The 25,492-nt window shown below is 41.6% G+C and overlaps 2 protein-coding genes across 6 annotated transcripts in view; one reads left to right on the forward strand and one right to left on the reverse strand.

Annotated features, from left to right (window-relative positions):
• The window catches only part of LOC144616708 (uncharacterized), a 29,587-nt gene extending 16,371 nt beyond the window's left edge, over positions 1-13,216 (reverse strand). For all 5 annotated transcript variants that reach the window (XR_013556318.2, XM_078448704.2, XM_078448702.2 and 2 more), the window contains exons 1-5: positions 12,702-13,216; positions 10,868-11,111; positions 8,387-8,562; positions 5,330-5,447; positions 4,148-4,222 (exon numbers count right to left, since the gene is read on the reverse strand). Coding sequence is in view for 4 of the 5 variants with exons in the window: in XM_078448704.2 (XP_078304830.1) it covers positions 4,148-4,222; positions 5,330-5,447; positions 8,387-8,409 (216 nt within the window). In the remaining variant the exon portion in view is untranslated. The remainder of the gene's footprint in view (positions 1-4,147; positions 4,223-5,329; positions 5,448-8,386; positions 8,563-10,867; positions 11,112-12,701) is intronic.
• A 131-nt stretch (positions 13,217-13,347) lies between these two features.
• RPS27L (ribosomal protein S27 like) lies at positions 13,348-16,835 on the forward strand. The gene is made up of 4 exons (XM_060618367.2): positions 13,348-13,462; positions 14,349-14,457; positions 15,130-15,240; positions 16,639-16,835. The coding sequence occupies exons 1-4, from the start codon at positions 13,457-13,459 to the stop codon at positions 16,665-16,667; spliced, it is 255 nt and encodes an 84-aa protein (XP_060474350.1). The 5' UTR covers positions 13,348-13,456; the 3' UTR covers positions 16,668-16,835.
• Positions 16,836-25,492: the final 8,657 nt, after the last annotated feature.

Here is a 25,492-nt window from a genome sequence, read left to right on the forward strand (position 1 = left end):
TGTGCCTTAGCTTCCTCATCTGTAACATGTGGATAACATTTCATGGAGATGGTGTAAAGATTAAATGAGATTATCCATATAAAGTGCTTAGTGCCATGCCTGACACGAAATAAGCAAGAAGTAACATTCAGATGATATCACTGTCATCACCATTAGAAACTGTAGGGGGAGGAGTCTTGGGTGCTCTCAGAGCCTTAGAGTATTGCCTCCAGATTTCACAGCCTACCCCATAGTTCCCTTAATATGCCTTATAAATATGAAATAGGAAACCACATAGGTTAGAAATTCCAAGTTTTCTGCTTCTAGCTCCTGATTTCAGATTTTACTCTTTAGATACTTTAAGTATGAGTAAGATAGTTCTCATTCAGACATAACGTAAGGGCTATTTAAAAGGCATTTTGTTGGTTGTAAAATATATTGCTAGGCAATGTGGGCCCTTGGAAATGGGCTTAGCTCCAATGTACTTGGTAAGTCTTTAGTTGAAAATGGCATCTCTCCTCAACATGTGGTCTCTAGATCTGATTGTTCTACGTGAACAAAAAAAAATTTTTGCATACATTTACCATCACTTTGCTGAAGTTTGTGGAGAAGGTGTTTTCAGTTAACAAATATGTCCAGCAAATACTCAATGTTTCAGGGAAAAGACAGAACAACACTGAGGCAGCCTGAGGGGAGGATTTAGACCATCAGCTGCCTCACCAAAGGCAGTCGCGACAATGTTTGGAGGGAACAGGCACCTTATGGGGTCTCTCTCCAGCCCATGCCTCCTTTTCTCAGAGCTTCCCTGACCCTCTTGCACAGGGGTGGGCCCCAGGAGTCACTATCACTCCAAATGCTCACAGACTGTTGGAGTACACGCTCGTGACCCAAGCTGAGACAACCAGATTCTCCTGCCAGGGCATCTGGAATTGGGACACAGGCCTTCGGGTCAGTCACTATTGGCCCTGGAAGTAGGACAGCATATAACAAGGGGCTGGCATAGTCACTGTCATGATGTGCCCTGAGAGGCAGAAAAGCTGGGATGTAGGGAGAGGAGGCTGAAAGAGTGTCAGGGAGAAGTAGAGATGAGAAACCAGGTCACTCCTGAGAGAAAAAGGGAGGTGGCAAGAGAAGAGCTGTCTCCATTCCCAAGGCCTCTCAGGGCTTTGTTCTGACCCCCCCTGAGGCCCAGCTGCCCTTCCTGCCCTGGCCCATGTCCAACACACTCTCCACCTTAGCTCAGGCAAGCTTAAGATGTATCTGTTACGTGAAACCCAAGGACTCTTGGCTGAGGGAGTGGTCTGGCAGAGAGAGAGAGAGGCTCAGCCAGGGATTCTGGTTGCACAGGCAGGGTCTGCCTGATGATGCCCACCCTGGTGATCCCATCACAACAGCCTGCCCAAATCGGACATGCACACGAATCATTTTTGCTGACGATAAAACCGAATGGAACAGATTCATGGCTATTCTTGAAACGACGTTCTTAGTCACTTCCTGATGTACTTTCTTGTGTAATAGGGAAGAAAGTGGCATTATGGATGGCACACCCAGAATTTTGTCTAACCCTGAATACTTGTACAGGGGCATATGTAACTGCAGCTGTCACCGGTCAGGAATTTTGCAGGGGAAAAATAAAAACCAGATGGGCACTGGTCGCTTTAACGATCTGTCTGTCCCCATTCTGGCCACTTGACACTCAGCTTTGGCTCTGCCCCAGATTCAGGGGCAAATCCTATCTCTAGGGAAGGTTTCAAGGAGCTCTGTCTCAGGAGTTCAGGAGACACTGTTAGGTTACCCTGCGACTTGTTCTCTCATCAAACTCTCTGGTTCTGGCCTCTGGGCTTCAGCCTTCACCCAGGGATTGAGTTGGTTAGATTCCCTGTCACAGGACCTGACTCCTTGATTCCTCAGGCTTCAGCCCCTGCCACCATAACCCAGCCAGGACCGTGGCCCCTTCAAAATCAGGACTGTAATTTGCATACACCTATTCTTTGTAGGTAACACACCTGAAACGCAGACCAAGCTGGGGACCTTGCTACCTGCCCTTCATCCTGTGTGACCCTCCCCCACTGCCACTCGGGGTCACTCACACTGTTATTTCCAAAATCTGCCCCCCCACTTTCACTGCTGCCAATAGTCACATTTGCTTCACTTATGGGACACCTTCTTTTGGTACCTGAATCTCTCTAAATTGCCACATCGCTTGTTATTACTCTGAGGGTCCATGGTCCTGCAGCTCTGCTGGCCTGGAAGACCTCTTCCCTATCACTTCAACTGGGCACCAGTCACAATGCCTAGCACTTAACAGGTGACAGGGAAGCAATGTGGTGGAATGAGCATGGGCATCTCGAGCAGACTTAGGTTCAAATGCCTGCTCCTTCACTTACACAAGGTTCTTAATTCCTCTAGAACACAAAAGAATCGTTGAAAGGATTATATGAGATAATGTGTCTGGCAAGATTTCGTAGTTATTTGATAAAATACATCTGCTTTTCTTTCCTGAACTTATATTTTTTAACAGCTTTATTGATAGTCACATATCATACAACCCACTGACAGAGTGCAGTGCAACGGTTTTTATTATATTCACTAGACTTAGGGTTGTTGTTGTTCTTTTTTTTTTCTCTTGAGGGGAGGGGAGAGGGGGAAAGAGGGGGAGGAGGGAGAGAGGGGAGAGAGAGAGAGAGAGAGAGAGAGAGAGAGAGAGAGACAGAGAGAGAGAATCTTAAGCAGGTTCCATGGCCAGCACGGACCCCAATGCGTGGGGCTCGATCTCACAACCATGAGATCATGACCTGAGCTGAAAACAAGAGTTGGTTGCTTAACCGACTGAGCCACCCAAGTGCCCCTAGACTTAGATTTCTTAAAATGCAATTAAAGCATGAGAAATATGAGGCTTAATAACACTTAAAAAGACTTAGGATGTTAGTCAGCCATACGGTTAGGTAAATAAATGGTGCAATGCTATTATGCTGCCAAGAGAGCTTATGTGATATTGGACTGTGCCGGTACACATGTGATGATCAGAACAAGACAAGCAATGGTTCCCTGTGATTCAGAGCCGACAATGTGTTCAGTCATTGGGCCCGCTGTAAGAGGGATGTGGGCAAATCGGAGCATGACCAAAGAAACATGAAAAGGGTGATGAGAAACGGCAAATACTCTGATATTCATCCTGGAGAAGTAGATTCTAAGAGGAGGAGACCCTGTCCTTAATTAGCTCAGGGCATTCAGTTGGAAAATGAATGACATGTGTTTCCTGTGTTCCCTTCCTAGGCCTGAAAGTCAAGAGGTGAATTTATTTTATTTTATTTTTTTTTTGTTTATTTATTTTTGAGAGAGAGACAGACAGAGCATGAGTGGGGGAGGGCAGAGAGAGAGGGAGACACAGAATCGGAAGCAGGCTCCAGGCGCTCAGCTGTCAGCAGAGAGTCCTACATGGGGCTTGAACCCACAAACCATGAGATCATGACCTGAGCTGAAGTCAGACACAACCGACTGAGCCAACCAGGCGCCCCATCAATAGGGGAATTTAAAAGCAAGCAAACTTCGACATAAAAGGATTTCCTCTTGAAAATAGGAATGGGTTGGCCCTTCCTAACCTGAAATTCCATATTTAATACGTTGCTACATTATTAGCAAGTCCGAGAGCAATGGCTTATAGAGCTCCTACTCTGTGTAATATGCTGTGCTCAGGTGATAAAATGATCCAGCAGGTCAGCCCTTCTTCATTTATTTATTTATTTATTATTATTTTTTTTTAATTTTTTTTTTTTTCAACGTTTTTTATTTTATTTTTGGGACAGAGAGAGACAGAGCATGAATGGGGGAGGGGCAGAGAGAGAGGGAGACACAGAATCGGAAACAGGCTCCAGGCTCCGAGCCATCAGCCCAGAGCCTGACGCGGGGCTCGAACTCACGGACTGCGAGATCGTGACCTGGCTGAAGTCGGACGCTTAACCGACTGCGCCACCCAGGCGCCCCAGCCCTTCTTCATTTAAAGCCAACCATACAGTTTGTGGGTTAGTCTAGTAGTTCATTCTTTCTCCTATTTTTGATTCCTGCTTTTGATGTAAGAGAAAAGGATGCCCCAAAGTGTCGATATGGATATTTTATTAGCAGTTTTGATGATGGTAGAAATATTCCTAGAATAAGACTTTGGCATTACCTGGTCAGGAGGATTATGCTCTCCTCTTCCCGGCTCTGTGTAAAGTGACTTCATTTTAGTTCTTGAAATTGACCACTGTGGAAACATTTAGGGAAGTCAGCAAACACTACAGATCAGCAACATAACTCTCCCCCATCTTCCAGGGTCCCACTGCTTCGAGTCTATGCTACACAATGACTGCAGAGCTGGCACAATTCACAATGACGACAGACCTTCTACTACATTTTTGGACTATGTGTCTCTATGAAAGATATACTTAGGGCCAATGGTATTTAACTTTCACCTAAGGGTGATTTGGAATTTAAGTAGTTTAACAGAGTTAACTAGTTTCAGATGAGTGGAATATTTAGGGGGAAATATTTGGGGAAGATTAGACTCATTCTCAACTGCCTTCTAAGTCACATCTATTTTTCCTAAAACTTGTAATAACCCAGTCTATATAGTTAAAGAGTCTATAGGGAGACAGAGCCAGGACTAAGGCCCTCTGGAGCTGGCAAGATAAGGCTCTCTGCTGGCCAGTGCTTGTCCTGCATGACAAGTGGCTCCTTGTGCCACCTATTGGACTTTGAAAGAACAGTCTCTCAGGTTTTGATTGAAAGGTAAGACACCAGCAAGTATTTTCCGCAGCTGGAACAAATTCATGGTCTTCCCTAAGTCAGAACTATTCTAAAAAGCTAGAATTTTACAAGTCACTAAGAGGGAAATCATCATCAGCCTGAGATTCACAGAGCCAACTGATTCCTTTGTAATCAACAAGCTCTAGGAATTACAGTTGGCATTGACTGAGCACTTAGTATACTGTGCACTTTACAAGCATTACCTCATTCTGTCTTCATATAACCTTATGAAGCAGACATAAATATTTTCATTTTACAGATAGGGAAACAACACAGTTAAGTGGCTATTAGGCTTAAAAAGTTTCTGCATTGCCTGCCCGTTCTGTATATAGACATTCTGCAAATAGTTGAGTAAGTTTTTAAATGTGAATAAACAGAGCACCATTCTTCTTAATACTTTGAGCCTGCTGACCCATTAGCCTTTTAATCAGCTTTTATCTAATGGGAAAACAGAATGATTTTCATTTATTTTTGCTTGAACATGCCTTCCAAGGGAAGGCTATACTATCTCCATATCACTATATCACTGTAATATCTCATTAACCTTATAATGACTTACACTTACTTTTTCAGTTTCAGAAAACAAGTTAACTTGGGCTTGGCCAGAATTCTGTGGTCGTTCGGTCTTCTCATCACACCAAGTTGAGGCAGAGGAAATACCAAAGGCATGCATCAAGAAGGACCTATAAAGTTATGAGAGAAAAAGAAGGGTTATGGATAAAGCAGAGGGAGAAGAGTTAGTTCTCAAAGAAAGACGATCAAGCCAGTTACATTGAGTAGATGGCACTCTGGACATATTCCTGTGCCTATCATGCTACTAGACAAGTGGGGGAATGACAGCACATCCTGATCTTAAGAAGCCTATGGACTTCTAAGGAAGAGAACACACTCAGAGGAACATGAGAAGCATGAATCTGCAGTACAAGAACTTGCAGAGAAAAACCACACAAGACAGCAGTGGTCATTGAGAAAGGATTAATGTAGGCAGTAAGTGCTGCAGAAAAGGGAAAGGTTACATTTGCATACATTTTTGCTGACCCCAGCATCTTCATAAAATATCTTCACTGTGAGCTGTGGGGAGACAGTGAAGTATGAGAGAACACCTGGCCTCTCAGTAGCTCACTTCTCCCCTGGAGACTCAGGCAGGCGATGAGAGGGTTTGCAGGAAGCAACAGCTGGAGAGACATGGAGACCAAGCACCCGGCCATCAAGGCAGGCAAGATGGTGCTGGCAGGTCTCACCTGGCTACCGAGTCTTGATGTACCAAATATTAATGATTTTTTTTCCCTCTGTATTTGTCCTTCATTCTACCTTTCAGCAGGAGTAGCCTGTAGTTCTTCTGGGCTTTGCTTTTGAAAATTTTGAGCCCTCTGGAGAATGGAGAGTAGTAGTTCTCAACCTTGACTCCTCCTGGAATTACCTGGGGAGTTATAAAAAACACTGCCGCCTGGGTCCCACCCCCATGTGCTCTTAAACTGACCTGGGATGCTCCTCTGGTGATTCTAATGTGCAACCAAGTTTGAGTCCCACTGACTTAAAAGGTTCCTGGACATAGTAAGAGAGAATAAGATCTACTAAAATGGACAAAGCATCTTGGAAAAGGAGGGAAGAGGGGAACTTCCGTGTTGCAATCTAGAGAAATAGCCTTGATTTGTTGTCTGGAGTAGTGGGAATCTGGGTTCTGGTTTTCGTAGAGTTCCACAGAGGAGGTAGGAAGGCTCCAGAGAGAATGCCAGTTGGTAAATCTAGGGCAGTGTTTGTAGGTCTGGGATCTGCATGCAAATTGCCAGGCCATCTTGTTAAAATGCAGATTCTGACTCAAGAGGTAGGGGGTGGGGCCTGAGTCTCCATTTCCAGAAAGTTCTTAGGTGATCCCAGTGCTGCCCATAACATGTCAAAGATCTTCATGGCTAGGACTCTAGGCTGTCTCTCTTAAGATTCCCATTTCCATCTGAAGCCACAACCTGTTAAACGTGAAGTGTTCCACAGTCAGGGGCAAAGGACATCCTTCTGTGACCTGGTCTGATTGAGAGCTGAAGGGCAGACAGACCCATCTACAGATCTCCAAAGCCTGGCAGGCTAAAGAGGAGCATATCCTGGCAGGGGATCCCCATGTCAGGGTCCTGGTAGAGTACAAATGGCCCACTCAGAAGAGATGACTGAAGATAGCTTCATGTAGGTATTATTTACAAGGTTGAGGCAGGGTTAACAGAAATGAACAAAAGATGGTGGGATACCATCCCTCAGGCAGAAGAACCAAAAGAGGAGAATGTATTGACTGGAATCCCATAAAAGCTGTAGGAAAGGGACACCTGAAACAACAGTTTCTTTTATTTTTATTTGTTTATTTATTTACTTACTGGGGGAGGGGCAGAGAGAGAGAAGGAGAGAGAGAATCTCAAGCAGTCCCCACACTTTCAGCACAGAGCACAACACAGGCTCCTTCTCACAAACCATGAGATCATGACTTGAGCTGAAATCAAGAGTCGGATGCTTAACCAACTGAGCCACGCAGGTGTCCCTTTATTTTTATTTTTTGAGAGGCCTCACACCCAGCATGGAGCCTAATGAGGCACCTGAATTCAGGATCATGAGATTAAGACCTGAGCTGAGGGACACCTGTGTGGCTCAGTTGGTTAAGTGTCTGACTTCAGGTTAGGTCATGATCTTATGGTTAGTGAGTTCGAGCCCTGCATTGAAAGCACTGAAGGTGGAGAACCCACTTCAAATCCTCTGTCTCCCTCTCTCTCTGCCCCTCTCCTGCTCACACTCTCTCTCTCCTTCTCTCTCAAAAATAAACATCAAAAAAATAAAAGACCTGAGCTGAGATCAAGAGTCAGACACTTAACCTACTGAGCCCTAAGTGCCCCACAACTGTTTAACTTCGAGAAGCACAGCCACATGAAGAAAATAGCCCACCATGGATAGATCCAGGGGAGTGAATACCCCAATATTTCTCTAAACCCACCTTGTGATTTCCTACTAATACCTCCCATTGGCCCAACTCAAGTAGAAACCAGAGGACAAGAGAACTCAGCAGATGCAGTCCATCAAAGTCAGCTTCCTGGGCACAGAGAAGGGTGAAGGATGGAGAGGAGATCAGGTCAGGGAAAACCTAGCACAATCTCCAAGAATGAGGTGAAATGTTCTGCCAGGCCAGACTACTTAGCCTGTTTAGGCTGCTATAACAATATACTCTAGAGTGGGTGGCTAAAATAACAGACATTTATTTCTCACAATTCTGGAGGCTGGCAAGTCCAAGATCAATGGTGTGGGCAGATTTGGAGCCCACTTCCTTGTTCATAGATGGCAGTGTTCTCACTATGTCCTTACATGGTAGAAGGAGTGAGGGAGCTTTCTCAGGCTTCTTTAATAATGGCACTAATTCCATTCATGAGGGCTCCATCCTGATGACCTAACCACCTCTCAGAGTCCTCACCTCTCAGTACCACCACACTGGGAAGTTAGGATCCAACCTATGAATTTCAGGGGGACACAAACATTCAGCCTATAGTACAGCCCAGTGGGGCTCAGCTTCTGTCAGAAATTCAGCTGGCATGGAAGAGAAAATGACAACAGAGTTTGCACCTGAGACTCTTACCCCTTCTAGACGGGAGCTTACCTGAGAGTGTCAAACATCCTCATGAATGACAGGTGAACTTCAACCCCCACAACGGAGCTTTTGGGACAATGATCGTGATCCTGTTGGAGAACTGGTGAGCAGAGAAGAGGCGAGCTTTCAGAAGTTGGTGTTGATTTCAGGAATGTGTTGAGAGTAAGCCACTCAAGCTTTGAATCCTGACAACAGGTGGAGCACAGAGGAAGAGAAAAAGAATACAACCATGTGACAGTTTGCTGATGACACAGATTTCTCTGAGTTTCTCAGAAAAATACTTAGGAAGGCAGGAGTGTGAAGAGTTATCTTTGGGCCCCACCTCGTACCCCTAATTTCTTAAGACAAAACGAATCTCCCACCATCTTTCTGGGAAAAGAAGGGCACAAGCCAGAGGCACGTCCCCACTCCGAGGCAAGTAGGGATCTGACCTATTTAGAACTGGTCTTGGCTAGCCTGAAATTTAGCACCGGTTAAGTTCCTGGCTTAATCGGAACACCTGTGCGCTTTCCCAGTGTCTGAAGTTGACAAAGGGGGAAGGGAGCGGAGACGGCTGCGCACTTGTGAGGCTGGTACTGAACGGGAGATAACAGAAGCACTTTCTTGGACGTGGCCAGGTAGAACCGCTGGGGAGTTCTCAGCAGTACACAGAATTCCAACTGGCACTTTGGGAAGTCAGGTGGGAGCTCCTTCCGCCGGATCCCTGAGAGCAGGCTGCCAAGGCAAAGGGCCTCTGGGTCCCTTAATTGGCCAGCAGTGCAAAGACAGCGGGACATTTTAGGAGATGCTTAGCTTTGGAGGAGGAGGCAGAGTTGTAGCGTCCAGGTCTTTCTGACCTTGAGTTTTATTTCCCATGCAAGTACTGTGTCTCAGAAGTTGAGGGTTTTGACACAGTACGGGGCATTAGTAAGGAATGGAAGCAATAACTAGTCAGAACACTAGAAAGTGTTCTGAGGGGGGCGCCTCCTGGCTCAGTCGGTTAAGCGTCCGACTTCGGCTCAGGTCATGATCTCATGGTTGGAGGAGCCCCACATTGGGCTCTCTGGTGCCAACTTCAGATCTTCTGTCCCCCTCTCTCTGGCCCTCCCCTGCTGGTTCTCTCTCTCTCTCACAAAATAAATAAATAAACTTAAAAAAAAAAAAAGTGTTCTGAGGCCTACTGCATATCAAGTGCCAAAATCAATTCCAGGTTAATTAAAAAGTTAAAGAATGAATACCACAACAAAAGAATTAGAAGAAAGTTTAGCTGATCCTCACATGGCCAAGGCCTGTGAAAACACAAAAGCAAAAAAAAAAAAAAAAAAAAAAAGGAAAAACCAAGTTTGAAATAAAAATATACATGCAAAATTAAAAATTTCTGTATAGTTTTCAAATCACCAAAAAAAAATTAAACGGGATAAAGTTAACAGGAACTAATGAGTTGGGAAAACACTTGCAGCATATGTGATTACTGGTTAATGTCATTAACACAGAAAGGAAGAAATGGATGATCACCTCAATGGAAATATGTGAACTGCCAATAAGCACTGGAAAATATTAATTAAACAGTGAAATATGATAAAATATCATACAGTTCTTCAGGATTGACTGAGATAGGGAAAAATATAATATCCAGTATTGCCAAGGGTAAAAGAAAGGGGCATCTCAAATATATATAACTAGAATGTAAATTGGTTTGATTTTTCTGGAGGGTAATTGATAGTTTATATTATTATTATTTTTAAATGTTTATTTACTTTTGAGAGAGAGAGAGCATGTGCACACAAGTGGGGGAGGGACAAAGAGACAGGGGGATAGAGGATCCCAAGCAGGCTCTGTGCTGATGACACTTTAGGTGCTGACAGCACTGAGCCCCATGTGGGCTCATGAAGTCATGAACTGCAAGAAGTCATAACCTGAGCCAAAGTCGGATGCTCAGTTGACTGAGCACTCAGGGGCCCCAGTAGTTTATATTATACACCTTACAATGTGCATAACTTAAAAAAATTATTTTAAATGTTTATTTATTTATGAGAGAGAGGGAAAGACACAGAGTGAGAATGGGGGAGGGGCAGAGAGAGAGGGAGACACAGAATGTGAAGTAGGCTCCAGGCTCTGAGCTGTCAGCACAGAGCCTGATGCGGGACTTGAACTCACGATCCGTGAGATCGCGACCTGAGCCGAAGCTGGACGCTTAACCAAGTGAGCCACCCAGGCTCCCCAAAATGTGCATAACTTGACTCAGCAGTTTGTCCTCTAGGAATTTATCTTAAGGGGATAATCAAGGACGTGTACAGAGACTTACCTACAAGAATGTTTACGACAGTGTTATTTTAACAATGACAAATTCTGAGGAGGGAGTACTGAATGTTAAGATTTGACAGAATTGGGGAGCAGCTACATTGGTCTTCATTATTGTATTAGTTTCTTACTGGAACAAAAAACCGTGAAGTTAGTGGCTTAAAACAACGTAAATTTTTTAAGTCACAGTTCTGTAGTTCAAAGTCCGACTTGGGTCTCACTGGGTTAAAACTGAGGTGCTGGCAGGACCGTGTTCCTTCTGGAGACTCCAGGGCAGTGTCCATTTCCAGCTTCTAGAGGCTGCCCGCATTCCTTGGCTCAGGCTCCCCTTCTTCCATTTTCAAATCCAGCAACACAGCATCCCTCACACCTTTCTTTCATCACCGCATCTCTTTCCCTGACTCTTTGTCTGTTTTCCTCTTCCACTTTTAAGGACCTTGTGATCACATCGGGCCTACACAGACAATGCTCCTAGTTAGCTAATTAGCAAGCTTAATTCCAGTTGTCATGTAACCATAGGTCCTGGGGATTAATGCGGAAGTCTTTGGGGGTCATTATTCTGCCTACACTACTGTATTATAGTTCCATATACTTATCTTCATAAAATGGTATTTTGTAATATTTCAAAATCCTAAATTCAACGTCCACTTTCGTGTATGGATGAAAGGAGGCTATATATTGATAGTATGAATGCAGTGTGCGCATTAAAAGTCATAATGTGGGGGCACCTGGGTGGCTCAGTTGGTTAAGTGTCCGACTTCAGCTCAGGTCATGATCTCACAGTCTGTGAGTTCGAGCCCTGTGTCAGGCTCTGTGCTGACAGCTCAGAGCCTGGAGCCTGCTTCAGATTCTGTGTCTCCCTCTCTCTCTGCCCCTTCCCCACTCATGCTCTGTCTCTCTCTGTCTCAAAAATAAATAAAAATATTAAAAAAAAAGTCATAATGTGGGAAAACATGTAACACGGAGCAATGTTCATTATATAATGAATGGGGGAAAATAAAGTCTACAAAAGAATATGCACAAGATAACAATTATGTAAAACCCAAACCCCAAGTGTATTACTGTTTACTATGCAAGTAAATAAAAAATGTTGGGAAGGTCAAAATGTCAATAATGTTTATCTCTGGATGGTCATTTTAATTTTCTTCAATTTTTCTCCATTTGCCAAAATGTGTGAAATAAAAGGTGATTGACAATGTTATCTAGCACATTTTTCTCCTTGGTATCCTTTTAATTACACTTGCTCACATCCATCCCTCAAGTTCATCCTCATCAAAAATACTTCAGTTCAAAGGGGCACATGCACCCCAATGTTTATGGCAGCGCTATGAACAATAGCCAAAATATGGAAAAAGCCCAAATGTCCATGACTGATGAATGGATAAAGAAGATGTGGTATATACATACAATGGAATACCACTCAGCGATGAAAAAGAATGAAACCTTGCCATTTGTAACAAGTGGATGGAACTAGAGGGTATTATGCTAAGTGAGGTAAGTCAAGCAGAGACAGATACGTAATTTCCCTGATATGTGGACTTTGAAAAACTCAACAGATGAACAGAGAGGGAGGCAAACCATAAGAGGCTTTTAAATACTGAGAACAAACTGAGGGTTTGGCGGGGGGGGGGGGGGGGTTAGGTTAAATGGGTGATGGGCATTAAGGAGGGCACTTTTCGCTGGGGAGGTGGGGAGACACCTGGGTGGATCAGTCAGTTAAACATCCGACCCTTGGTTTTGGCTCTGGTCACGATCTCAAGGTTTGGTGAGTTCAAGCCCCATGCTGGGCTCCATGCTAACAGTGCAGAGCCTGCCTGGTATTCTCTGCCTCCCTCTCTCTCTGCCCCTCCCCCACCTACACTATCTGTCTCTCTCAAAATAAATAAACCTAAAAAAAATTAAAGAAAAAAAAGGCAGGCACTTTCCTGGATGAGCACTGAGTGTCATATGTAAAAGATGAATCACTTGGTTCTACTTCTGAGGCCAAGACTACACTGTACATTAACTAACTTAAATATAAAAAAAAGAAAAAAAAAAAACCCACCACATTTCAAGTCTGGCTCTCAGTGACACCATTTTTTTCAGGCCCCAGTTGTTCGCGGAGGCAGGAAGGAACCATGCGGTGAACTAAGCCTGGCAGCGAATCCTGCTTCTTAAAAACTTCAGGGCGAAGCTAACCCAAGGCACAGCCGCATCCCACAAAGAACTTAACGGGTACCTTGGAAGGTGGATGCTCAAGTATAGGAACCCTTCATAATTTCTCCAACACGGGTTAACGGTTTCGATTGACGCTACTATTTTTTAAAAAAACAGAGAACGGCGGCGACAGCCGGGGACCTGGCGGCCAGGACCGTGGCGGGGGCCACCCACAGCGCCCGCCGGGTTCCCCTACGCCGCGGGGATCAGGCGGCCGTCAGCGTTCCCCCTCCGCGGCCTAAGCCCCAGGTGGTTTCCCAGCCGGACACACCGCCTGAGCCTCACTCCGGGCACCGCTGGCTCGACGCGGAGCCCTACGGCCGGCGGCCCTGGCCCAGGAGCCCGCGAGGGTGGTGCGGTTCGGGCGTTCGGCACGAGGGGAACCTCAGGGCCTCTCCCGCAGCCCCTGATCGGCTGACCCGGCCGAAGCCGACCCCCACCACCGAGAGGAGCGCCTAGAGCGGACCGGCCCGCCGGTCCCGACGCTCCGCTCCGCCCAGCCGCCTCTATCCCGGAAGTTGATGCAGCTCGCCAGATCGCGTGCTGCTCGTTAGGGGTGTCGCCTTAGAGATCGGGACTGGCTGGGATTGCGAAAGGATCAACATGCCTGTGAGTTGTTTACTTTCTGGCTTTCCGTTTATTTCGGGCTTCTCTGTCTAGGGGTCCTGGGGGCGGGTTAGCCCGACGCTTCCGCGGGCCCGGGGGTCCCTGCCGAACGCATTTCAGGGGCGCGGATCGCGCAGCTCCTCCGCGCGTGGCGGACTTGTTGGGACTTGCCTGGACGGCGCGGCGTGTCGGGCCCTGCCTGGGCGTGGAGCGGGAGGACCCGGGGCCGCCCAGTGCTTAGGTCTCGAGTCCCTAGCTAGAGGGACACAGCTTCTCGGTAACACTCAGCCTTCTTGGGTTTGGGTGGGCGCTCGCGAGACTGTAGTCTTTGGAGTCTTTTTGCTCTCCTTGTGCTTGGTGGTTCTCTCCTCGTCTCGGAAGCGATTTTCTGCTGGTTTCCTTTTTCAAAACTGTCTTCGCAGTTACCTTACTTGTTAACTGCATCAAGGACAGTCAGGCTTCAGCCGCTCAGAGTTCCTGTCAGATCAGATGTTGAACCCCGGGGGCAGAAGTCACCCCCGGGTTGGCACTCTCCGGTCTACCTCAGCGATTTCTACTTTCAGCGGGTGCACGGTTGGGGTCAAGTTCTTACTTAGCACCACAGTGTTGTTTTTATCGGAGACTGTTACTCAGCGGACTAAAGAAGAACGAGATTAACCTTACCATATGCTTCTTGATCGTCCTAGACCTTTACCGGGACGTAGAGAACGCAAGCATTATAAAAAGTATGGATTAAAGTTAACAGGCTAAAAAAATAACAAGTATCTGACATGTTGCGTCGGCTGAGTATGACTTTTATTCCCTTTTTTGCGTGTGTATTTTAAGTGTGGTTAAATCTGCCACCATTGTGGATTCCTTCTGGGAATAATAATACGTTTTTTTTATTCAGTTGGCTAGAGATTTACTCCACCCGTCCTTGGAAGAGGAAAAGAAAAAACATAAGAAGAAACGTCTAGTTCAAAGCCCAAATTCCTATTTTATGGATGTAAAATGCCCAGGTAAAATTTCAGATCTTAATTCCTTTATCAAGGAAAATTTCTGAAGGGATTGCTAATGTGGTGTGTATGTTTAGATCCCTTAGGACCCTTTGTTGACTAGCAGTGGGATTACAGAATTGGAATGTCAAAAGGGACAGTTTCCTAGTAAACTATTCAAACCACGGGAGAAAGATTTGGGGGCGGGGGTGGTGAAGAGGAGACTCCAAAGGGGCTATGACATTTGACTTACTAAGTGTTAAGCTATGCAGATGGTTAGTTTTCTTGAAACTAATCATGAAAAGTATGTTAATTCTTCAATGTAAAGCTGTGCTGCCCACAGTGGTGGCCATTAGCCATAGGCAGCTACTGAGCACTGGAAATGTGGCCAAAATGGGAAATACTCCTTAAGTGTAAAATGTACACCTGATTTTTAAGATGTAGCACATATACACACAAAAACCATATTGATTACATGTTGCAATGGTAATAATATTTTGGAAATACTGAGTTCAATAAAATATATTACTAACTTCACCTGTTGGCTTTTAAAAACATTTTTTATGTGACGTAAATATGTGGCTTGCTGTTGCAAACATTAAAGTCTTAATCTTTTACAAAGTCTTTGCTAGAAATATGTTGAACAGTATGCTTTATTTTCTTCTGCTTTTCGCTTTCAATTTGCCCTTTTTCTAGGTTGCTACAAGATTACCACGGTTTTCAGCCATGCTCAGACGGTGGTTCTTTGTGTAGGCTGTTCAACAGTGTTGTGCCAGCCAACGGGAGGAAAGGCCAGACTCACAGAAGGTATGTCATTTGCCCGTTTCTAACCCAGTGATGAGATTTTATGATTATAAGTGTCTTCCTTTGCTAAAAACCAGTTTAAAAGAAATCTTAAATTCATTATTACCAAAATAGTTGTATCTTTCATTGTATGCTTTTTCAGTAAAGAGTACCCTGCTCAGATGGCTAAGTTTATATTCTTGACTTTGTAAAGAACTCATGTAACTATTATTTTTCTTAGTTTGGAACACCTAATTCTGTTATAGTTAGTCATTTAGTTTGTTTAACTTGGAATATTAAACATAAGTCAAAATGGAGCCAAACAATAACTACATACAATAGGACATACAGATTTTTAAAACCATAGAATTTTAAAAATTCCATCATAAATATTTTGTTTCATATATAGTTGACGCATTTGACTGAAGACAGTTTTCATCATTGCTGGCTAAGCAACAGAAAACTAATGTATAAATTAAAATGCCAGAGGTTTTGATTTGTGAGTACCTGCTTAATTAAACATCTCATTTAAAAATTTTTATTTATTTATTCATCTACTTATTAAAGACTTTATTTTTAAGTAATCTCTACCTCCAGTGTGAGGCTCAAACTTACAGCCCTGAGATCAAGTCACATGCTCTACTGACTCAGGCAGCCAGGTGCCCCTAAAAATCCCGTTTGAGTTGCTCTTTCACTTTTGTGCACCAAGAAAAAAAAGTAATTATGAATATTGTTTTCCATAGTAGTACTTACAGATTTATAGTTCCATAATTATATTTGAAATTTGCTTGTGATATTTTGGGGAGTTGTGAATTCCACATTGTTCTCACCAGAAGAGTTATAAGTAGTTTGGGTACTGATCTAAAATCTATTTTGTGTGAGCTGGTGAGATCTAAGTATGAGGTCAGCATACGATATTTAAGTGTAGTGTTGCTCTCAAAAGTATACTTGCAAGAGTTTTTAAACCTTTATATCATGCCATGATCTTGGAGTTTTGTGCCCATGTGCTGATGGATGATTAATAGGGTATTAGAGTTTTCCTAGCAGACTTGAAGAGCATCCTAATCAAAATTAGTTTCTTGGGAAAGTGATTCAAAATAATTCCTAAAAACTAAGATTGCATTTTCTGATAGCTGGCGTTAAAGTTTTACCTGTTGAATTTAGGCTCATGGTCTTATGTAGACTCCAACATAGCATTTGAGAAACAGGAATAATAGTTATAGTCATATCAGAATAAATTCAAATGTACAAGATTTATTATAATAAAGTTCTAGTATAAAAGGATAAATAACATATATATGAATGTTAATCTAATATTCCTAAAACTTTGGTTTTTTTTAACTTAAAAAGTACTTTTTGTCATTAAAACTATACTAGAGATAGAGTACACTTGTTTAACATGCTCTTGTGATTCCTTTGCAGGGTGTTCATTTAGAAGAAAGCAACACTAATGATCACACAACCTCTTGAATTTGTGTTCTATCGCAGAAAGCCTTATCAGTTCAATAATTCCGGTTAATCTACCAAGATAATGTAATTATGTTTAATTTTGTAAGGTATACAACAGTCATCTCCTATTTTGGTGTCAGTTTTTCAATAAAGTTTTGATTATGGGCAAATTCCCCTTTTTCTTTTTTTTAAAGTATGTGTGAATATGCTATAAGTTTATATGTATACTGTGTCTGTGAATTTGGTATAAACATTTTAAGAAGTGTATTCTGATTAGTTTGTCTCATTTCAAGACTGGAAACCCTAAATATTTGATTTTCAGCCCTTTTCCAAATTGCTGTCAGTGGGCTAAATAATTAAAAAATGGAAAGAAGTCCATTATTTGTTAATTCTAAAAATAGTTTGCTATTGCAACTATGGAAACACATTTACAGAAGTACATATTTAATGCTGTAACAATCAGTATAATTACAGAGTAATTATAATGTAATGGTTTGTGTTTTTGTGGCCCTAACATGCTGCATAATTTAGTAGAATAACTGCAGCTGGGGTCTGAGCTATAGGAAGCTCCTTTTGGGGTAGGAAATTTGAGAGGAGACATCAGGAGTAGCATGATTTACCCCAGGATGTCCTGGTTGGGAATGGTAGATGGCATGGAATTCTCTGATCCAGACACATGAGCACACCTGATTACAGATGTGTGTTGAGTGGCTCTGGTGTCTCCTTGTCATTTTGATAGTTTATGGAGTGATCCTAGGGAGCTAGGAAGTGGAGTGTATCTCCCTCTAGCCACATTGGACTGCTTGTATTTGATGTGTTATCTTTAAAGTAGGCACTTAAGATGGGCCTTTGCTATCAAGAGATGTTTCTATATATTCACCCCCCCAATCTGGAAGGCTGATCCTTAAACATATTCATATACAAGAGGAATGTGGCACAAGAACTGAAAAACTTGGGGCACCTGGGTGGCTCAACCTTTTGAGCGTCCGACTCTTGATTTCTGCTCAGGTCACCATCTCAGGGTCTTGGGATTGAGCACTGCATTGCCCTCTGCATTAGGCTCCATGCTGAGTATGGAGCCTGCTTGAGATTCTCTCTCTCTCCCTCTGCTTGCTCTCCCCTGCTTGCCCTCTCTCTCTCTCTCTCTCTCAAAAAACAAAACAAAACAAAAAAAACTGAAGAACTATCCAAAGTTTGGAATGTATTTAATATATGGAGAAGTAAATAACCCAAACGTTTCCAAACTTGCTTGGTTTATGGTATCTTTAGAGTCTCAGTAATTTTTTCAGAGTTCCTTGGCCAAAACAAAACAAAACAAAACCTAACAGTTAACATTAAGTAGTTAGGTTCTAATACATGTAAATTAAAAACAAAAGTGGTATTTTTTATCTCATTCTTAAATGACCACATTAGTAATCGAATGGGTGTCCCTTTTGGGCACTGCACGGTTTCTCAAAATTGGAATCAGACTAGACAACTGCCGTCTCCTTTCTTCCACACTGATTTTTGCGTAGTGCTTGCTTTTTATCACAGCAATGACCCAAAACCCAGCTTCACAAAGATATGACATCATCAGGGGTGCCTGAGGACCTCGGTTGGTTAAGCATCTGACTCTTGATTTTGGCTGGGGTCCTGATCTCATGGTTCTTGAGATCGAGCCCTACATTGGGCATTAGGCTCTGCACTGACAGCGTGGAGCCTGCTTGGGGGTCTGTCTCCCTTTCTCTGTCCCTCCCCTGCTCAGCTCTCTCTCAAAGTAAACATGGAAGAAAAAAAAGATCTGATACATTGGAAGGAATGTGGTGTCACATACTAACTACCTGGAACTACAAGTTGGCATGGTATCCAAAAGATACCCCGTATCAAAGCTTTTCTTGTGCCTCAACTCACCTCAGCTTGCACAGTTCAGGAAACTTGGCCCCATGGAGAGCCAGTGGGGATGGCAGCCTATTGAAATGGAAAGGAGCAAAACCTGTGATATCTAACCTAGAGGGCAAATCCCTGAAAATTTCCTTGGAAATAGTACTGAAAGAAAGGGTTTGTACTTCGAAAAACATATCCAAGGATTAAGTTATGGAGATACTTGGCACTGGGAAGTGAATGGTGTATTGACTTTTACTTCATTATTAATCCAAACAGTATTCCTGGGTTTGAAAAATATGCAATAGAACACTAGGATTTTTACAAATGTCAGAGTCTGCCAATAGACCTTGTTATTTACTGAATGCTTTTCTTTAATACTCTTATATTGACATTTTTTAAAAATGTAAACTTTTTAAAAAAGGTTTTAAGTAATCTACACCGAACATGGGGCTCAAACTTAAAACCCTGAGATCAAGAGTCACATGCTCTAAGGCCTGAGCCAGCCAGGTACCCCAGATGTAAACAGATTGTTAAAGGAAAACTTTCCTCTATTCTCTAAATAGAAAATCCAGTTACATAAAGATAACAAAATAAAATGGATTCTTGGCTCTGACCTGGTCAGATGACAAATGGTTTCTTACCTGGTGGTGCCTGCAAATCATCCAAAAAAGTTCTTGTTCTTATCCTTGTTCTTGTCCTTGTTCTTCTTCATACGATGTATATAGAACTCAATGTTGAACAGTGAACATTTCATTCAACACAAAACGCAGTGTTTTTTAGTATATCCACAAGTTGTACAGCCATCACATAGTCTAATCCCAGACTATTTCCTTAGTTCATGAAGAAACTCCATATTCATTAGCATTCACTCCCCATTCCTTCCTTCTCCCAGTTCCTGGCAAACACTAATATATTTTCTATCTCCATGGATTTGCCTATTCTGGACACTTTATGTACATGGGGTCACATAATATGTGACCTTTTGTGTCTGGCTTCTTTGACTTAGCATAATGTTTAAGACGGCCATCCACGCTGTAGCATGTATTAGTACATCATTCCTTTCTGTGACTGAATAATACTCTGTTGTAAAAATATACCTTCTGTTTATTCATCAGTTGATGGACAGTGGGTTGTTTTCACTTTTTGCTACTATGAATAATTGTACTATGAACATGTGTGTACAAGTTTTTGTGTAGACATAAGTTAGATTCTCTTGGGTAATATACCTAGGAAAATTGCTAGGTTATAGTAATTCTGTGTTTAGTTTTTTGAGGAAATGCCTATGTTGCAAAAAGGCTGTACCATCTTACATTCTGACTAGTAATGCACAAGGGTTACAATTTCTCTACATCCTCACCGACACTTTTTTTATCAGCCTTTTTGATCGTGGCCATCTTACTATGTGTGAAGAGTTATCTCACTGTGGTTTCGATTTGCATTTCCCTGATGGTTAATTATGTTGACCATCTTTTCATGTGCTTATTGGCTTGTTTTTCTTCTTTGGAGAAGTGTCTGTTCAGATCCTTTACCCATTTTTAATTGGGTTGTGTTTTATTGTTGAATTGTAAGAATTCTTATATACTGTAGATATTACACATATAAACAACTTTCTCCCATTCTGTGGGTTGTCTTCAACTTTGTCCTTAGAAATAGAAACATCTTAAATTCTTATGAAACCTAATTTACCTATTTTTTTTGTTGTTTCTTGTGCTTTTGTTGTCATATCTAAGAAATCATTGCCTAATTCGTGGTTATGGAGATTCATGCCTGTTTTCTTCTAAGAACTTTCTAGTTTTAGTTCTTACATTTAGATTTGATCCATTGTGAATTAACTTGAATTAATTGTTACATATGGTGTGAGACAGGGGTTCAACTTTATTCTCTAATTCTTTTTAATGGTTGCATACCATTCTATGGTATGGAAGTGCCATAATTTATTAAGTATTATCCTGTTGATGGGCACTTTGTTTCTAGTTTGTTCCACTGTAATCAAATGTCTTTAGTAAAGGTGCTTTTATTTCTGTGGGTTAGATTTCTGGGAGTGGGATTGTTGGTTGGAAAGATAAATGTATTTTTCATTTTAATAGGTAATACCGATTGCTTTTCGCCAGCAATATATGAAAACATTCTCCTTCTCCATCTCTTCCACTAATAAATGGAATCTAAATTTTTTGACATTTTGATGACCATAAGGTTACATATACATCATTGTTACTCTAATTTGTATATCTGCTTACTGAGGAGTGTGGGAACGTAAAAAAGGCAAAATAAGCTGCTATCTTCCTAGAATTCCTTCTCATTTGCCTTTTCTTAATAACACCAGCAACAACAACAACGACAACAAATTCTCCACATTAGAAATATGTCTAAAAAGAGTTGGAATGCAGTTTCCTGTTGCTGCTGTAACAAATTAGCACAAATTTAGTGGCTTAAAACAGCACAAACTTAAATGGATCATCAAACTTAATGGATCATCCATGTCTCTAAAAATAAAACAAAACACACACACACACACCCCCCAGAGAGAGAGAGGGAGAGGGAGAGAGAGGGAAACAAGGAAAACATAAACTTATTATCTTACAGTTCTGGAGATCAGAAATCCAAAATGGCAAAAACCAAGGTGGTGGTGGGGCCATGTTCCTTCTGGAGGCTCTGGGGGGAGATGTTTCCTTGTCTGTTCCAGCTTCCAGAGGCTGCCTGCATTCCTTGGTCCCTGACCCCACATCCTCCTAGCTCTGCTTATGTCATCACATCTCCTCTGGCCTTTACTTCCTACCTTCCTCTTACAACGACATTTGTGATTACATTGGGCTCACCCAGATAATCCAGGACAATCTCCCTGTCCAGGATCCTTGATTTAATTACATCTGCAATGTCCCTTTTGCTGTGTAAGGTAACTTATTCACAGGTTCTGGGGATTAGGGCATCCGTATTCTGCCTATCACAGAATACAAAGCTTTAAAATTCTATCCCAGAATTTAAAACAGATTCTGGAAATGTGTCTTTGTAATTCTCAGTGGAAAAAAACTTAAATCTGGGCACCTGGGTGGCTTAGTCAGTTAAGGATCCGACTCTTGGTTTTGGCTCAGGTCATGATCTCACAGTTTGTGGGATAAAGACCCAAGTCAGGGTCTGAGCTCACAGCATGGCCCTGCTTGGGATTCTCTCCTTCCTCCCTCTCTGCCCATCCTCTGCTTAGGTGCCTGTGTGCATGCATGCAGGCTTGCTCTCTCTCTCTCCTTCAAAATAAATATATAAACATTAAAAAAAAGAAACATATAAAAAAACATTAAATCTTTGTCTGGAAGGGTTAGAATTTATAACTGCATTTTATAGAGAAAAACAATTACTTTTATAGAATAATGACCTTACCTTATAACCTCTTAGGAGTTTAATGCTACATTTTCTTAACTATAGGCATAAATAATTACATCAAGTTAAACCCAGGCTCAGATAGCCTTCGAATCTTGTTTCTAAGGGAAGTCCGGAATAATTTTCTCAGTTTATCTCTTCTACCTATCCTAGCTCAGTTCCCTCATTGCTATACCAAGTCTATTGTTATTTTCTTGCTTAGCAAAACCTCACCTTAGGATAAGAATTAGGGAAAATAGTCCTGTCAGATTTAGTTAAAAGCCTACCTTCAAATCTTGCCTTATGGAAGCAGTTTTAGTTTTGATTATTCCACATGAACAGAAATTTAAGCTGTCACTGCCTTCTGGACCCAGAGTTCACCAGACATTAGCTTCAGCTCTGCTCAGTGTTTTGTGTTTGTGTTCTTCAGTCCGTGAATGTCTTTCTCATTTTCCCACTTCCCATTTTATATGTCATGCTCTGTATTTAGGAGGTGGAATGTAAGAACATGACTCTACTGTGCCACCTCCGTCTTGTCTTTATATTAATCTGTGCAGTAATGTAAAAGTTGTGTACTTTTCTTTATTTGCAGCCAGATTTACTAATTAAAATCCAAATATATATTTATTTTTATTCATTTTATGTACCTTAAGAACTTACTATTTATTGTTTATAAACTATAAATATCTATAGTTTTTACTAACCTATTTTTACTATCTATAAAATTGCATGCCACTAAGTGTGACTTTTATTGGATCTGTAAATTTTTAGAGACTTCTTTTTTTTTTTTTATGGGAAGGCAAGATAATGGTTAGAACAGGCTTTACAGCCAGATATACCTGGGTTTGCAATGAGTTCCAATGGCTAATGGTTGTGTGACCTTAGGCAAAATAAGAATAATTTCTACTTAATAGAGTGTTTTGAAGATCAAACGAAGTAACATATACAAAGTGCTTAGCACAATGCCTGACACATAATAAGCACTTTGTTAATGGTATGTTTTTAATTAAAAAGGATCCTATTAAAAATCACGTACTTTCAAGTTCTATTTTTCTCTAAATTATTTACCCATCTCATTACCGTACTAGAGTATAGTTATGTTAACTATTTTAAGATTTTTAAAAAAGTTTATTTATTTTTGAGAGAGAGGGTGTACACACATGTGTGCAAGCACAGGGGAGGGGCAGAGAGAGAGGGAGGGAGAGAATCCCAAGCAGGCTCCACGGTATCAGATACAGCTGGATGCCAGGCTTGATCACACAAACTGTGATATCATGACCTGAGCCAAAATCAAGAGTTGGCACTTAACCGACTGAGCCACTCCGGCACCCCCACAGTAAATTCTTGAAATACTTCATTCATTTATCTTATTCCAGATAGCACAGAATGTAAGTGGGAAATTTACATTAGAGGAAATCCAAATGGCTAAGGGTTAATCATAAAAAACTCCCTATTCAAATATTTTTGACCTACAAAAACAGCAATTTCATATGGTCCAACCAAGAAAAAGATGTTCCTTACAGCACTGCCTACTAAAAAAAAAAAATCTGTCAATGAGAAAACATTATGCGATATAGTTAAGCAATGTAGTATTTTACAGCAGTTAAAATAAACTGGCCAGATCACCGAACAATGTTAAATTTAAAAAGGGAATGTATAAAACATGTATACAATGATGCTATTCATATAAATGTAAATAATACAAGTTAATACTGTTATTAGATATGGATACATACATGGCTGTGAAAGAATTAAACAAGGAATTGGAAGGGTAAATACCAATTCCTGATAGCTGTAGCCTGTAGGGCAAAAGGGCTGGAACTTTGGGTTTGGCATGAAGGGGTCTTCAGCTTTATCTCTTATGATACTATTTTTTTTAATGAAGAAAATTTAATGAAATGTTAACATTTTAAATTCTGGGTATTGGGATTGCCATATGACTCTTGTGTGCTTTCTGCTTTTTTTCTGACTTCACAAAAGTTTAATAAAAATAAAAGATCAGTTTAATACAGGAAGGTAAGGAAAATAATTTGTAGCTAATGATCACCTTGACAACTTGTAAATTGCAGGAAAAACAAAACAAAACAAAACAACAACCCCAAATACAAGAAACTTGTGTCAAGTTCTCTTTAGTTCTTTTCCCTAATATTAAGGATCCGCCACACCAGAGATAGCACTCTGGGAGATATGTACATTTATCAAGACTGTTTCTAACAATATTGAGAAAAGAAGTTATCATGGCAAAAATATCTAAAACAGGAATTCTTTCTTTTTCTTTTTCTAAAACAGGAATTCTTAATCTAGGGTCTGCAAAGCCCTGACATTTGCATAGCACCTCATTTTCTGAGCAAGTTCACAGCTCTTCTCAGAGCTTTAAGAATCCTACAGAAGATGAAAAACATCTAAAGCAAGTGCCTTGTTCATAATACACACTCACTAAATTCACAGGCTCTTCACGCTGTGTGGATCCTCCTGCACCTATAGTTCAGTCACAGGGCACTTCTCCCCAATGCCCAGATAACGTTCTTTCCTCATCCTTTTCCCCTAATTCAAATGTCCGCACTTTGGAGCCTCTGAGCAGTTCACTCTGCAGTCTGTACACAAGTTTGAAGCATACAATAACATCACATGATCAGGTTGCAAGCGTATGTATCTTTCAGTATCAGAAACATTGATTTATTTTTATTTTTTAAATGTCTATTTACTTTTGAGAGAGAGAGAGAAAGCGTGCATGCAAGCAGGGGAGGGGCAGAGAGAGGGGGACAGAGGATCCAAAGCAGAGTCTGCGCTGACAGCAGTGAGCCTGATGTGGGCCTAGAACTCAACAACCATGGGATCATGACCTGAGCTAAAGTCTGATGGTCAACTGAATGAGCCATCCAGGCACCCCCATTTTCTTAAATTACCATAATTTTGGGGTGCCTGGGTGGCTCAGTTGGTTAAGCTTCCGACTCTTGATTTTGGGTTGGGTCACCATCTGATGGTTGGTGAGTCAGAGTCCCACAGTGGGCTCTCTGCACTGACAGTGTATTCTGTCTCTGTCTCTCTCTGCCCCTCAACCACTTGTGCTCTCTTTCTCTCTCTCTCAAAATTAAATAAACATTAAAAATAAATAAGTTGCCATAATTTTATTGCTTTAAGTCACAACATATTTTAAAATTTAAACATTAAATTTAATCAATTAAAAGAAGGCATGACCTTTTCACGTTTATCAAAAACAGCATGGATTGAAAACTTTGACCAATATGAATACAAGACTTAGAGATCAGAAGCCAGAAAGGAATAAGGAGATCAAATGGATCAGTTATAGAGAGAGAGCTGCTTTCTCTATACTTCAACCAACTCAGAAACATCCATGTATTTACCTTTACAGATCAAAGTGGAAAGTGAAGAAACAGGCTTAGGGCTCAGAAGTAAAGAAAACCCCTCTTTTATTAGAGTGTAGGAAAACTGCTATCTTTTTGAATTTTCCTGAATTGAGTGTATCCCCAATATATTCGTCTATGGCTGTTACAATAAAATTTCCTAATATGTCAACGCTCTAAGAAACCATCTGCGGAGCCAGTCTCCCACACTGAATCAGGGTTGGTCTGTGTGATCAGAAGAATTTGTC

Source organism: Panthera onca, chromosome B3 (genome assembly GCF_046562875.1).
Source record: "Panthera onca isolate mPanOnc1 chromosome B3, mPanOnc1 haplotype 2, whole genome shotgun sequence".
Taxonomy (NCBI): domain Eukaryota; kingdom Metazoa; phylum Chordata; class Mammalia; order Carnivora; family Felidae; genus Panthera; species Panthera onca.

Bases quoted from the DNA above. Each gene is read 5' to 3' on its own strand.
- RPS27L (XM_060618367.2), top strand. The intron at 14,458-15,129 runs GTAAAATTTCAG...CCCTTTTTCTAG, and splicing joins TATGGATGTAAAATGCCCAG to GTTGCTACAAGATTACCACG. The intron at 15,241-16,638 runs GTATGTCATTTG...ATTCCTTTGCAG, and splicing joins AAAGGCCAGACTCACAGAAG to GGTGTTCATTTAGAAGAAAG.